Below are 15,637 nucleotides of genomic sequence, written 5' to 3'. Positions count from 1 at the left end.
AATTGCCTGTAGACCTCCGAGACAGGATTGAGGCACAAGGCTGGTGATGGTTAAAGAAACATTTCTGCTGCTCTGAAAGTTCCAATGAGCACAGTGGAGTCCATCATCCATGAGTGGAAGAGTGGAACCACCAGAGCTGGCCGGCCATCTAAGCTGAGTGATCGGGGGAGAAGGGCCTTAGTCAGAGAGGTGATCAATAACCTGATGGTCATTCTGTCTGAGCTCCAGCATTTGTCTGTGGAGAGAGGAGAACCTTACAGAAGGACAACCATCTGTGCAGCAATCCACCAATCAGGCCTGTATGGTACAGTGGCCAGGTGGAAGCCACTGCCACAGCCACTGGAATTTGCCAAAAGGCATTTGAAGGACTCTCAGACCATAAGAAACTAAATTCTCTGGTCTGATGGGACAAAAATTGAACTCTTTTGAGTGAATGCCAGGCGTTACGTCGTCACCAGGCTAATGCCATTCCTACAGTGAAGCATGGTGGTGGCAGCATCATGCTGTGGGGATGTTTTTCAGCTGCAGGAACTGGAAGACTAGTCAGGATAGAGGGAAAGATGAATGCAGCAATGTACAGAGACATTCTGATTGAAAACCTGCTTCAGAGTGCTCTTGACCTCAGACTGGGGCGACGGTTTATCTTCCAGCAGGACAATAACCCAAAGCACATTGCCAAAATATCAATGGAGTGGCTTCACAACAACTCGGTAAATATCCTTAAATGGCCCAGCCAGAGCCCAGATCTAAATCCTATTTAGAACATCTCTGGAGAAATCTGAAAATAGCTGTACACCATCCTTTCCCATCCAACCTGATAGAGCTTGAGAGGCACTGCAAAGGGGAATGGGCAAAAATTGCCAAAGACACGTGTGCCAAGCTTGTGGCATCATATTCAAAAAGACTTGAGGCTGTAATTGCTGCCAAAGGTGCATCAACAAAGTATTGAGCAAAGTCTGTGAATACTGATGTACATGTGATTTTTCAGGTTTATTATTTTTAATAAATTTACAACAATTTTCAAAAAATCTTGTGTCACATTGTCATTATGGGTTATTGTGTGTAGAACATTGAGGAAATAAATGAACTTAATCCATGTTGGAATAAGGCTGTTACATAAACAAATGTGGAAAAAGTGAAGCATTATGAATACATAAATTAATATATCTTACTTAACTTATCTTTGCACTCAGCCAAAACGAGTTACCTGAGAACAAGTAATAGATTCAAAAGACCAAAGAGTTGTTAGATATAAACAGCAAGATGAATTAAATATCACGTTTAACTACTATAGTGAGATGAGGTGTAGCGGTAGATCTTTGATGAACTGTCCGACCTGCACTGCTCTCACCTGGGGTTTTGTGCTCAAAGAACATTATATAATGGCAACAAAATAAAATGCTTTACAAAATAAATAAAGTAATCCAACATCAGTGTCCGAAAGCTCCACCACTTCCACTACATGAGCAAAGCTGCGGCCGTTGAGTGCGTGCAGCATCCTTCATTCAACACTTCATTTTACTGGTTGAATAAGTGCTTCATCCAGCTAATTAAAGTGCACTTATTTTTTGTAGAGTTTTTAGTGTAAATGCACTACTTACATTTTTTATACTACAAAATGGCGTAGAATAGTGCATAAGTATGTGGTTTGGGACGCACCTCCAATGTTGGGTTATTACAAACCAGCAATTTTTAAAGAGTGCAGTCTACTTCAAGTCCTTTGGCAGGATGAGAGTTGCCAAGACTGTACAAAATTTGAAAGTTCCTCTGAAATTTGCAGCATTTGCTTCATGTTGGGTTAAATTCTGCAATTACAATATCCTGTAGGGACTGATACTCTGTTAAAATAGTTGGGTAAAAATACCCCAACATATAACCCAACTATATCTTTTATAGCTCCTTCCCAACTAATGCATTGGGTTAATTTTATTAAATGTTATTTTTTCCTTTCTAGTATTACTAGTACTACTATTCATTTTATAATTACTGTGTAAATAAATAACATACAGTATTCAAAAATATTGAAAATGCTTTTTTTCATTACATTTTAGCTCCAGACACTTTTGTTAAAATAAACCAAGAATCACAAAGAAACAGAACAAAGTACAGACAGATATAAACTGTGCAGGCAGAAAATCATGTGGTGATGGAGCAGAATATGGAGCACTGTGTGTTGTAGAAACTGTCCAACAGCCGCAGCAGGCTTCACTTAGTGTCCACAATGTACAATACAGTTTAACCACATCCAAACACTTCTAAAAGATTGTCTTAGATGGTGAAACTGATATAAAAACACGACACGTAATTTGATAAAAAATAACAAAATGATTGCTTTATAGCTTAAATAAACTTTATAACACAAAAACAACATTACGCACACATATTTACAGCTGTTTTGTGTCAGGTAAATCAGTTGACTGTTGAAATTTTTGAAATTTTTAACCCAACTGGTTGAGTTATTAAATAGATAACCAAATAAGAGTAGAAAAAAACAATAAAGCACCAAATATTTAGCTCAACCAGTTGAGTTATTAATAAATAACCCAATAAAGGTTAAAAATAGCCCAACAAAGCACCAAATATTTAACTCAACTAGTTGAGTTATTAATAATAACCCAACAAAGGTTAAAAATAGCCCAACAAGCACCAAATTATAACTCAACTAGTTGAGTTATTTATAAATAACCCAATACAGGGTAAAAAATAACTCTACAAAGCACCAAATATTTAACTCACTGGTTAAGTTAATAACACAGTAAAGGTTAAAAAATAACCCAACAAAGCACCAAATATTTAACTCAACTAGTTGAGTTATTAATAAATAACTCAATAAAGCACCAAATACTTAACTATTTGAGTTATTAATAAATATCCCAATAAAGGGTAAATCAACCCAACAAAGCACCAAATATTTAACTCAACTAGTTGAGTTATTAATAAATAACTTAATAAAGCACCAAATACTTAACTATTTGAGTTATTAATAAATATCCCAATAAAGGGTAAATCAACCCAACAAAGCACCAAATATTTAACTCAACTAGTTAAGTTATTAATAAATAACCTAATTAAGGTTAAAAAAATAACCCTAGAAAGCACCAAATATGTTTAACTCAACCATTGGGTTAAATAAATAACTCAACGTTTTTTAGAGTGTACTGTACGTAAGCGAATAAATGATCACAGTAATTCAACTCACTTGAGTAAATGACCAACAGATGCTCTTGTGAATCTGTGAGCCAAGATTAAAACTTTGATCTTTTACGGCTCACGAATTCCCCTCGTGCATAGTGTAGATTTAATGAAAGGAGCACACCTCCCGAATAAGCTAAAGTTAACTCTTATTTTGGTTCGCTGTAGGTAGAAACACTATGGACTTGGCTGAGGACCTTTGACGGTTTCCATAGAAACCTCTATTCATTGCTGATGATTTTAGGGCTGAATGTTCTCTGCCTCCTGTAGAGGAGCAGCACTCACTTAAGAATGCAATTGAAGCGTTGCACCGCTGAGAAACATGACAATCCCACTTAATGTAACTGCTTCCTGAAACCACGATTTTCAAGAATTAGCAAGAGGGCTTAGCATTATGTGGATAATCTATTAATCTAGTTGATAATCAAGTAAGTAAATCTAAATATGTAAATCTGAATTTGAGCAGAACAACATTCAGTCATTCATTTTCCTTCAGCTTTGTGCCTTTATTCATCAGGGGTCGCCACAGTGGAAGGAACTGCCAATTTATCCAGCATATGTTTTACGCAGCGGATGGCCATCCAGCCGTAACCCAGCAATGGGAAACACCCATACAACCTCACATTCACCCACACGCACACTCATACACTACAGCCAATTTAGCTTATTCAATTCACCTACAGTGCATGTCTTTGGACTATGGGGGAAACTGGACCACCAAGGAAGGAAACCAACTGGCCCAGTGGAGACTCAAACCAGCAACCTTCTTGAGGCGACAGTGCTAACCACTGAGCCACCGTGCCACCCATTAGATGAAACAAAATCAGAATATGGTATAGCATAGCAGGGGGTTGGGATAAAGAGGTACATGACAGAGCTCAGAGATGTAAGGCTGCATTTATAAATTTAAAGAAACTGATACTTTTAATAAGCAAAGAAGCAATAATTGGATCAAAATTGACATCAAACTAATTGAATTTATTATTATTATTTTCTTACAAAAAAATTATACATTTTTTCATTAACATTTAAATGTGATTTTTTATATTGTTATTTTTTTTAAAAACTCTGCACACTTGAACTATATTTGAACCTAAAACAATAAATATAAGTTCACATTTTAACCTAAAACAAAAAAATAAAAAAGAATAAAATTAAGTAAATAAATGGGCAAAAAAAACTGAATTGAGGTTTTTTTTGTAATATGTCTTTTTAGTTTTAGATATAGTTTTGATAATTTAAGTTTTTTATTTATTAAAGTTATTTATTTTAATAAAAAATATTTAAAGAAATAAAATATGTTTACGTTTTAAACTTATACGTTTTTTTATTAATGTTTATTTTAAAGGAACAGTTCACCCACAGATGAAAATTCTGTCAACATTTATTAATCTTTTTCTTGCTCCAAGTTTCCATGGTATTGATGTCAAACTGAATATATATGTGTGTGTATATATTATTATTATTATTGTTATTATTATTATTATTATTATTATTATTATGCATTTAAGAGAGAAAAGAAACACAAAGAGCTCTATTTTAACGATCTAAGCGCAAAGTCTTAAGTGTTTTGCGCCATGGCTCTTAATGAGCTGTGGGTGTGTTTAGAGCATAGAGTGCATTAAACCAATCAGAGTCTCATCTCCCATTCCCATTAAGAGTCAGTTGCATAGCGCCATGGTGCATTATTTACATGGCAGACTTTGGCTCTATTTTAACGATCTGGGTGTAAATTCTAAAGCACACGAAGCAAAATCATTAAGGATCCACTTTTGCTATTTTAAGGAAGAAAAATATGCTCTGTGCCGCTGCGCATAGTCTAACAGGGTTGTGCTTATCCTCTTAATGAGTTCTGCTGGGTGTTTTGAGATTAAACCAATCAGAGTCTCATCTCACGTTCCCTTTAAGAGTTAGCTTGCTATTTACACGGACTTTGTAAGTGGAAAAACAGAACGCTTCACTTGCGAGAAAACAGTTAAACAAACCATTTGCAGTATGAGGATAAAGAATGAGCCTCCTCCATTTGGCCTCTTTACTTTCTCTTTACTTTTACACTTTACTCCTTTACTTTCATGGGTAAGGAAACAATGTTGTACACACTCCACTGAAGACATCCATCCATTAGCCTTCAAATTTAATTTAGTTTGTTAAGCACAAAGATTTGACATGCCATACATGTCAAGTTTGCAACCACCCGAGAGAGAAAAAATGGTAAGTAAATATAATTTTTTTAAGGAGAACTATGCCTTTAAGAACACTCTAAAAAGGTTGGTTGTTTGCTAATGGACTGTCAATAACAAATAAAATTGTGATTGAGTAAACAATGTAGAAGTAAGCAGCATGTATTAAATCTTTTTGCTAGATTTTTTCAATTCACATACTCGTTCTACAGAGTAATAATCATGTTTTGCTATTTTTTTTCCTTGTATCTCTTTAAACATCGGCCTACTCTCTCCTTAAACCTATTTCAAAATTTTACTCACTGTCTTCTCATTACTGCAGTCCTTCTTGGTGGCCTTTATGTAGTCGCTCCGTCCTTTCAGATGCTCATCATATTCCTCCGCCGTCATGTCTCCATCTTCAATGAGAACATGCGGCAGATGGGGCTCTACGCAAAGAAATTAAGAATTACTCTCTGTGGAGCATAAAAACCTCTCGATATGGAGGCACAACAGTGAATTACGAGAACACAAGATGAGTTACATTGTGACCAGACATGTAGGACTCCCACAGCGGTGATATTTCTTAAAAAAACAGCAAGGGTATTGAGAACAGACTGCGTTGGCGCCAAGTGGCTCATCAATATGGCTGAACGTTTGCCCTCTTTAGCCCTATTCAGACTGCAAACCTTCCTCATGTTTTCTCATCTGTAACAAAACTAAAATTCTAAAGAGCAAGTTAAGGGTTATGGATGAGACATTTGCAGTAAAAACTTAAACATTAATTCACAGAGGAAGTAAACTCACCGACCACTTTAATAGGTACACCTGCCCAACTGCTCGTTAACAGAAATTTCTAATAAATCAATCACATGGCAGCAACTCAATGCATTTAGGCACGTAGACTGGCCAAGACGATCTGCTGCAGTTCAAACTGAGCATAAGAATGGGGAAGAAATGTGATTTAAGGGACTTTGAATGTGGCATGGTTGGTGGTGCCAGATGGGCTGGTCTGAATATTTCACTACTTCTCTATTATGTACTGGGATTTCCATGCAGAACCATCTCTGGGAATTACAGAGAATGGTCTGAAAAAGAGACAATATTCAGTGAGCGGAGAATGACTAGACTGATTTGAGCTAGTTTGAAGGCAACAGTAACAGCCACTCATTACAACCGAGTTATTCAGAGGAGCATTTCTAAACACAACATGTCCAACCTTGAGGCGGATGGGCTACAGCAGCAGAAGACCACACTGGGTGACACTCCTGTCAGCTAAGAACAAGAAACCGAGGCTACAATTCACACAGGCTCACCAAAATTGGACAATTAAAGTTTGGAAAAACGTTGCCTGGTCTGATGAGTCTCGATTTCTGCTACGACATTAGGATGGTAGGGTCCAAATTTGGCGTCAACAACATGGATTCATACCTGCCTTGTATCAACGGTTCAGGCTGCTGGTGGTGTAATGGTGTGGGGGTTTTATCTTGGCACACTTTGGGCCCATTAGTACCAACTGAGCATTGTGTCAATGGCACAGCCTACCTGAGTATTGCTGCTGACAATGTCTGTCCCTTTATGACCACAGTGTACTCATCTTCTGATGGCTACTTCCAGCAGGATAACACGCCATGTTATAAAGTGTGAATCATCTCAGACTGGTTTCTTGAACATGACAATGAGTACACTGTACTCAAATGGCCTCCACAATAACCAGATCTCAATCCAATAGAGCAACTTTGGGATTCCTTTAAGATGTGTTCCAACAAATCTGCAGCAACTGCATGGTGCTTTCGTGCCAATATGGACCAAAATCTCTGAGGAATATTTCCAGTACCTTGTTGAATCTATGCCAAGAAGGATTAAGGCAGCTCTGAAGACAAACCGGGGTCCAACCGGGTACTACTATGGTGTACCTAATAAAGTGGCTGGTGGGTGTGTATGTTAACAATATATTGAAACATCTGTTTATATTTTCCAAAACAACTAACCACAGAGTTATGGGATCAGAAAAAATATTATTCTGTAAACATGTTTTATATTTTAATTGAGAAAAGTAAATGCGTTATGGATGTGACCAAAAAAGTTAACAAGTTTACAGTATACAACCTACTTTGGCACAAGCAAAAAGAATTAATGCTAATCAAAAGAGTAAGCGTTGGCTCACTATTGAACAAAAATCATTCATTTTATTTTGACACATGTGAAATCGGCACTTATGTGACTTTAGTAAATCAAATATAATTGTTTGACAGAGACATCCTGGAGTATTTTTACAGTACTGTAGAATACAAGCCTAAGCAAACAACGTAGAAAGGGTTTCACTTTTATTTTTTTCCATTTTTCATGGGAAGGTTGACATTTGCATTGACTTGCTTTAAAGCTCCTCGTTGATTAAACAAATCCTTTTGGAAGAAGATGCATTTGCTATGGATGTCTGAGATTGTGATCTGTTTTACTTGAGCAAAATAATTGAAAGTGTTTTTTTTAGAAAGCTGCAGTCTATAACTTGTTTTTTTAAGGATAACAATTACCCCAAATTGTTTTTGATCTTGTATAACCAGACGATGTTCATATAATCTCCTTACCTCAGCCTAATTTACAAGGGTAAACTTGCAGTGATGTTTTAGAATTGGAGAGGTGCTGTTTTTTGTACAAAACAATATGAAATAATATAATCAAATAGTTAATGGGCAACTGGTTTACATTAATATTCTGTGTTCTCAAAATCAGGCATGTGCACAGGTAGAGTTCAAAAATTACTGAAAGTAGCAGTCCCCCAGGCGCTTCGGTTCGCGATCCTCCACTAACCGCATTAATAGTTCCCAGTCACTATGCTGAAAAAAAACAAGTCGTTTTATTTACTAAACTATTTTAAGGTAAGTCGTTGTAAACAACCTATATGGGCTGAATTTATATTGCTTTTCCATGATGGATGTACAGTGTTCTCCAGCCTCAGGACTGCAGCTCTGCACAGGAAGTTTGGCAAGAGGAGAAACGGTCGTGCCCAACAGAGCCTGGTTTCTCTCAAGGTTTTCTCCTTCACTTTCACCAACTGCTGAAGTTTGTTCCTCACCACTGTCGCCACTGGCTTCTTGGTTTGGGACTTGTGGAGCTGCGCATTGATGGACTTGCTCTTTAGTGTTTGGACTTTCAGCAGTGAAAATTAAACCACACTGAACTGAACTAAACTGAACTGAACTTCAACTCTAAAAAATGGATTGACACAGTTTCAGTTCACTAGAACTTATACGTTAAGCTGCTTTGACACAATCTACAATGCAAAACCTCTATAGAAATAAACATGAAATGGATTGAATTGAATTTTAAAAACACATTTAGTAATATTTAACTTAATTTGTCTATTTAAAGTCAGTTTATATAAAGTGTTTGCAACAAATTGCAATGAATCATGTTTTTCTGTGTACACTGAAGCACTGATGCAAACATTTTTAGCACTTTGGTAATGTAAAGGTCCTTTTTTAATGCACAATATACTGCTTTTCTAATGCAAATTACTGTGAAGTGCAACAATACGGTGCATTTCATTAAAAAAAAAAAAACATATAAAGATGTCTTTGAGTTTGATCTCCTAGAAACTCAGAGATGTGAATTCAGACGGCAATTAAATCACCACTTGACCTTACTGTTCATCAAAAAAACAGTAGGTAATTCAGCCAGGGATTTTTATCCGAGGGTGGTAACTGAACCGTTCTGGATTCTGCTGGAAATAATATCACCAACGACCCCCTGTAAATGGTGAAAATCCCTTACGACCCCCTGAGAAGCAATTTCCTTCCGAAAAGGGGCTTTTGTCTGGGCTTTCTAATGAATTCAATTGCACAACACTGGCCTCGGGTCACCTTCAGGAGTGAGGCAATCTCATAAGGCATCATCAGATTCATTTATGCCTCAAAGACTGCGATAGAGGTCGAGAGGTATGATGGGGTGGCCGAAAAAAACAGAGAGCTTGCCTAAACAGTGCTTAAAGAGAAAGAAAAATTATTTTATACGGTTGTGGACCTGGGAATGATGTTTCAATAGCCTCTGATTTGATAAAGCGCCTTTCGTTTGGACACAAGGAGAGATTAGCAGTGGCTTGCTCTGGAAGGCAGACTCTATTGTCCAGTTAACACCGGTCAGAGTGGCTGTGATCTTGTTTGCCTGTCCATGTGGGGACCGAAGTGTCCTGATGAATAATGACATTGTTGGGAAGGACCCGTAAGGAAAACGGCTTCAAAAAGGGACTAAAAATGTGTGATGTTTATTTGCCACTATGGGTGGTTGCTAGAGAGATATATGGTTGCTACATTGTTCTCTAAAGTGGCTTTAGAGTTGTTATGGTAACTTAAGTATTTCTAGGTGGTTGCTAGGGATAAAAATCATATATGCAATTTCTTCATCATTCTTTAAGGTTTTACCCAGCAGTCTGCTTGATGTCAAATTGGCATTAATTTGACTTCTAACATTGACATAAAAAAACAACACATCAAATATTGATTATAGGACAGTCCTGGGGCCTCATGTATGAAGACTTGCGTGGAAATCATACTAAAACATTGCGTACGCACAAAGCTGTAAATGTGCGTACGCAGAAAAAAATTCAGATGTATGAAACACTGCGTACGCCAAATCTCACGCATATTCTTTGTACATCCGAATGAACGTGAAACTGAGCGCAACATACACGAGCGCTAAACCCCTCCCTGCCTCCTCCCCCGTATGAATATGCTAATGACTCTACTTTGGCAAAACCCAACGAAAAAGCAATGGCAAAAGCGAGCAAGAAGAGAAACTTTGAACAGAATGTGAATTGGAGGTGCTGCTTTCGGAGGTAGACCAGAGAAAAACTTTGTTATATGCACGTTTGTGCTCCGGAATTAATAACAAAAGAAAAAAATAGAGTGGGGTGAGTTTAGCTGATGCGGTTAACACAGTTAAATCTGAACATTGCACTGAGTGGATAAAAGAAAGAAATAGTGAGATGTATAGGTGCAAAATGTTGCAGTACTCTTAACAGTCTGGGTGGCGCAGCTCGTAAAACGCATGTCATCATGTTTTGACACGTTCGAGCATGAACTTGGTTCGAATCCAGCGTCTGATTAAGTCATTCTTCTTTTTTTTTTCCCCGCTACATATCAGATTTTGCCTACTATTTATCAAAGGGAAGACAAGTAGGAATCATTAATAAGTCTGTGCATCATATTTTATTTGCACATTTATTGAATGGAAATGTTTCTGATTCACGCATGCAAATTCATCTTCAGATAGTGTCTTTAGAGCAATGTGTGTGCAGTAGATAGCTCCGATTACATTGTGAAAACAGGCGACCGCTGCAAATTGCGCTTTAATGTTTGGCTGGTCAACTGCATGGTATGGAAACCTTATATACCTGCTAGATGAACTCGTCTCATACAACTGCCATTGCACGGCTCAAATACACTTTGTAGAGTGCAATTTAACACAACTGCCTCTAGGAGTCGCCAATGGAAATAAAACAGACACGCACAAAAAATGTGCGTATGCCAGCCATGAAGCTGGCGTGGAGCTGCGCACATTCTCACGATCATTTCATCGTTAGTAAATCCAAACGTGAGCGATTCTGAGCGTGAAACCTGGTGAAAGCGTGAAAGTTTTTGTGCGTACGCAGCCTTGATACATGAGACCCTGGTCTGTATTTGAAGGCTATGTTAGATTAGTAGTAGTCAATCTAATGTCTTTTTGACATCAAAGTATTTTACATGCATTGTAGTGATACAAAATCCAGTAAATCGAAATTAAAGCTATCAGATTATTTAATTTGTTGGCTGTTACTTTGGAGGTTAATAGGACATCAATGAGCAGATGTCAAATGAACATCAAATCGATTAGCATTTTTTTACATATTTTTATTAACGTCAATTTGCTGTTATTTAGACATCAAGTTCAACATTCTGCTCTCCCTCGTGAGGCAAATATGGAAGTAACTGAAACTGCAATTCATCGAAATTCCACTAGGTCTGGCTCCATAACAGAGCACATTTCTATTGAGCCCACTGTTAAAATGACCAACTTTACAGCAGAAATAAAGGTGTTTACAGCTTGGTACAGAGAACGATTTTGGTTTATATTGGTAAAATTACTCTTCATGACAATTGTGAGGGGGATGAATTGTTTTATAAGTCATCAGTTTTATTTATATTAAATTATAATAAGTTTGTATAATTAAGGGCATGGCCATTTGAGTGACAGCTACAGTAGGTCTCGCTGGTTATCGTCACTTCACCTGAACTGATTCCGGCTGATTAGACGCTGAACTCGGCATGTACATCATATTTTTGTGTTGTTTTATGAAGCTTTACCCAGTCTCAGTTTACTTTTTGGAATTATTTCTTACAATTATCAGATGATATAGCATGCTGTGTGCACTTAATTGTGCTCACAAACTATTCACAAGGTTTCCATTTCCCAGGTGAGTGAAATTCTTATACGTATATACTATATCTATAAATGTATTTGTTTTATTTAAGATAAATTTATTTTATTTTATTTTCGGCTTAGTTCCTTTATTAATCTGGGGTCACCACAGCGGAATGAACCACCAACTTATCGAGCATCTGTTTTATGCAGCAGATGCCCTTCCAGCTGCAACCCATCACTGGAAAACACTCATACACACTCATTCACACACATACACTGCGTAAAAATGGCTCAGCGTACTACAACAATGTTTTTTAAAGGCTAAACACTTTATCGATATAGTACACAACCAAGCACATGTGGTCAGAACACAAATGAGTCGCAGGTAATGAAGTATTAAGAGTTTCTCACAAAGAAGACCCGTCTAAGCAAACCCCTGGTTGGAGCGGTGACGCGCAAACAAAATGGTGTAGGTTGGCCACGCCTACTTAAAGTTTCATTTGCGCTCTTCAGAAACCTATGGGTGACGTCACGGATACCACGTTCATGTCTTTTACAGTTTACGGTGATGACAAATACATTTAAAACAGTAGAACTCAACAGTCTTTAGTCTTTAGTTTCTTGAAATATAAACTCCATTATTTGTCTCAATATGAATTTTTTATTTAGAGAGACTGGTTGTGAGGTCTAATGTTGTTAATAAATTGTATATGCTATTGAGGAACAAATATGTTCACATTAGCTCTTAAAAATAAGTTGTTCGCAACCCAGGTTCTATCTGAATATGTACCCCATATGCATTTTGTGTGAGCGCCAAATATGTCCCAGAAGCTATGGGTTTTTTTTGCAGTTTTTATTTTCACAAATCCACCAGAGTTTGCAAATTGCAACTGTTTTGGTTGCATATGCACCTGAAATTTTATCTATGTGAGCTCAAAATATATTTGGTCACATTTGTGCGAAAACGTAAATTGTTGCTGTGCGACCAGTTTTCATTGCGACATGTTCATCGCATGCGCGTATTTATGGAGCTTATAATATGCCAAAACAGTCTGAATTTGAATTGTGTTGATTTAAATTATTAACAACTGTAAGTTAATAAAACTAAATAATATATCCCATTAATTTTTTTGTTATTTTTTATCTGAATTTCTTAACTTGAATATTAAACATCTGAAACATCAGATGGTAAAAAAAAAACAGATTTTTACCATCTTTTCAGATTTTACCACATTCTCACCCTGTTACTTACTTGTTTATTTTATTTTTTGCCTTTTGTTTTTGCCTTCCCTGCTTTCTGGAACCGTTCTTTGCTAGACTCGAACCCTGTCGTCATGGTCAAGTCTGCTTTGGTCAAGTCTGCCAACGTATTGTTTGTGGCAAGCTACTGGACAAACTGATAACAGTGGGAAAGTCGTCCATACAAATGTAAGCGGTCAGCTGGTAAACTCAAAAAGAAACATTGTCATACCGCCCATAGCGTTCTTTTTAGAGAGGAAATTCAGCCATACGTACTTCTAGCTACATAATCTGCGATCTCCAGAAATGTATATAGGATTACATTTTCAAAATGAGCCTATGTTGGTTAAATATGTTTGATTCACTATAAGAACCATCCCATAATAAGAGTCTTTTGTATGTGAATCAAAATACAGTGGTTTCGCAGTATGTTCTCAATCACTAAAATATCAAGATCACTAACATCATTATTTTAGGATTTGAAATACATTACTTATGGCAAACGTTTTAGATTCACTAAAGAACTGGCTCAGATTCATTTGGAGTTTAATTAAATTGGTTGTACAGTACTTTTGTGCTTTACTTAAAAAAGCGGTTCATATGAATCATTCATTTAGAGTGTAAACCAATTACACTGCATCTTTTTGATTCACTTAAAGAACTGACTCATACGAGTGATTCATTTAGGGGTCAGACTAAACTGATTCGTTTTGATTCTGATGAAAAATAACGTGGTTTTCACAAATTTTTGTGTTTATTCACTAAAATAAGATCAAGAGTCAATTGTTTGGACTTCAGCTACACTGGTTGTTCTGCATTACTGGCTCATTTACTGTTTAAGGAATCCGAATATAGTAATGGTGTGTTTGTTTTGACTCGTTATAAGACTAGTTCATAGGCATAATTTATCTAGAAATTGACGTAATTTGGGATTTGGATCATGCTGGTTTGATTGTCTTTGATCATGAAAAAAACTCAGCTCATTAGAGTCATTTATTCAGACTACAGTTGCTGAACTCAATGCTGTGTGTTTTAAAAAATAAACAACTCACAGCCATTCATTTTAGAATTGAAGTTCACTAGTTTAACTGTAAGTTCACACAATTATTTTAGTCAAAGACGAGAAACATTTGATGCCTTTTGCCAGTTTGTTTACATGACAACAGGGTTTTGGGGACTGAAAACGCATTTTATTAAAAACGGGTACAAATTTTAGCATTATCGTTCTGTGTGAGCACCCAATATGAGAATCTTTGAAAATGGTGAAATCATGCACAGTATGTGTTAGATATGTAGACATGCATATTATGTGTCAATTTCAAAGTGCGAACAAACACACAAACACACTGCTCATGAGTTTGCTAATGCTTCCACAGCAAAGTCTGGATTTACTTCACCAAAAGCCTGCAAATTCTAGATGCACATCAGTGTTGACGACATGTCTAATTTTCTCTTCCCTACAGGAACCATTTCCTAAAGTTGACTACATCATTAGCTATGTTTTCATCTACCTATATTTACCAGCATTTTGGAATATTTTGTTGAAAAAATGCTTAACCTGTTTACATTCACTACACTTTTGTTATGTTCATGGCTGTTTTTGCCCCATTGACTTCCATAATAATGAGATTGCAAAGCCTTGACACCATATAATCATGAAAAGTTTTTAATTGTTGGTGGTTTTCCCTGTTGGAAAGAGGTAAAATATGTAATGTATATTGTTGATCATCAGTTGGCAGCATTAACCATGTATTTTCGTTTCGTGTGATTCAGTCCATTGTTTACATTCTGCTCACTATCATGGCTGACTTATGGTGATGCATCATGACAAAAAAATAAACTGGACATAAAATAACTGACTCAGCATTGTCAGTTTCATGCTGTAGATCACACACAATGACTATTCAAAGGACTGTGTTTATATGTGCTACGCACCACTGGGGTAGATCAGTATCTCCACAGGGCAGTCGTAGGTGTACTTGTCTGCCAATGTGACCACAATGCTGGTGGCAGAGCGAGCCGAAGGGTCAGCATCTGCCCGGATGGCATGTGATGGGCTTTCCACACCTGCACAGAGAAACTTCTAAAGCTCATAAATAAAGCAGGAGCAACAGACATTACAGCAGATGAGAGGACTAAACTGCAACTCCAGCAGGATGATGAACTGAATGAGTTACATTTAGCCTTTCAACACCTCAGACAACATTTGACAAGTGACAAGCATGAACTGCATTTTAGATTTATTTTTCAGATGAATTGATCCACTTGAAGTGCATTTAAGATACATTTCAATGGTATGAAAAGTCAACACATCATCATTTAGGCTAGAACAGGGGTGCCCAAACATGGTGCCAGAAACAAAACTTGATTGAGGAATGTGGGACGACAGTAAAAATACCAAACTGTATTAAATTAAAGTTTCCATGAGTAATTTCCTAATTTATTTCCTAATATTTAAAAGTAACCAGAAAACATTGCTTTAAATTGTATTAATGCAGTATATAAAAAAATATAATTAACTTATTACAGTAAAAACATAAACAATCTTAATAACACAATGAAGATCAATGCTGAATACACTAAGCTACACCTGTCTTGATTTGCTTGCCGATGCCTTGTGCATTGCCTTCTGTCTGTTGAGTGACAGT

The 15,637-nt window shown here is 36.8% G+C and overlaps 1 protein-coding gene across 2 annotated transcripts in view; it reads right to left on the bottom strand.

The window, feature by feature from the left end:
* The window catches only part of vwa5b1 (von Willebrand factor A domain containing 5B1), a 114,223-nt gene that overhangs the window by 74,640 nt on the left and 23,946 nt on the right, over positions 1–15,637 (bottom strand). For both annotated transcript variants that reach the window (XM_073939304.1, XM_017353785.4), the window contains 2 exons: positions 14,925–15,056; positions 5,676–5,800 (listed from right to left, as the gene is read on the bottom strand). In XM_073939304.1, coding sequence (XP_073795405.1) covers positions 5,676–5,800; positions 14,925–15,056 — 257 coding nt within the window. The remainder of the gene's footprint in view (positions 1–5,675; positions 5,801–14,924; positions 15,057–15,637) is intronic.

Source organism: Danio rerio, chromosome 23, assembly GCF_049306965.1.
Source record: "Danio rerio strain Tuebingen ecotype United States chromosome 23, GRCz12tu, whole genome shotgun sequence".
Lineage (NCBI taxonomy): Eukaryota > Metazoa > Chordata > Actinopteri > Cypriniformes > Danionidae > Danio > Danio rerio.
The sequence above is the reverse complement of the archived record's forward strand: the minus strand, read 5'-3'. Positions and strand labels throughout refer to the sequence as shown.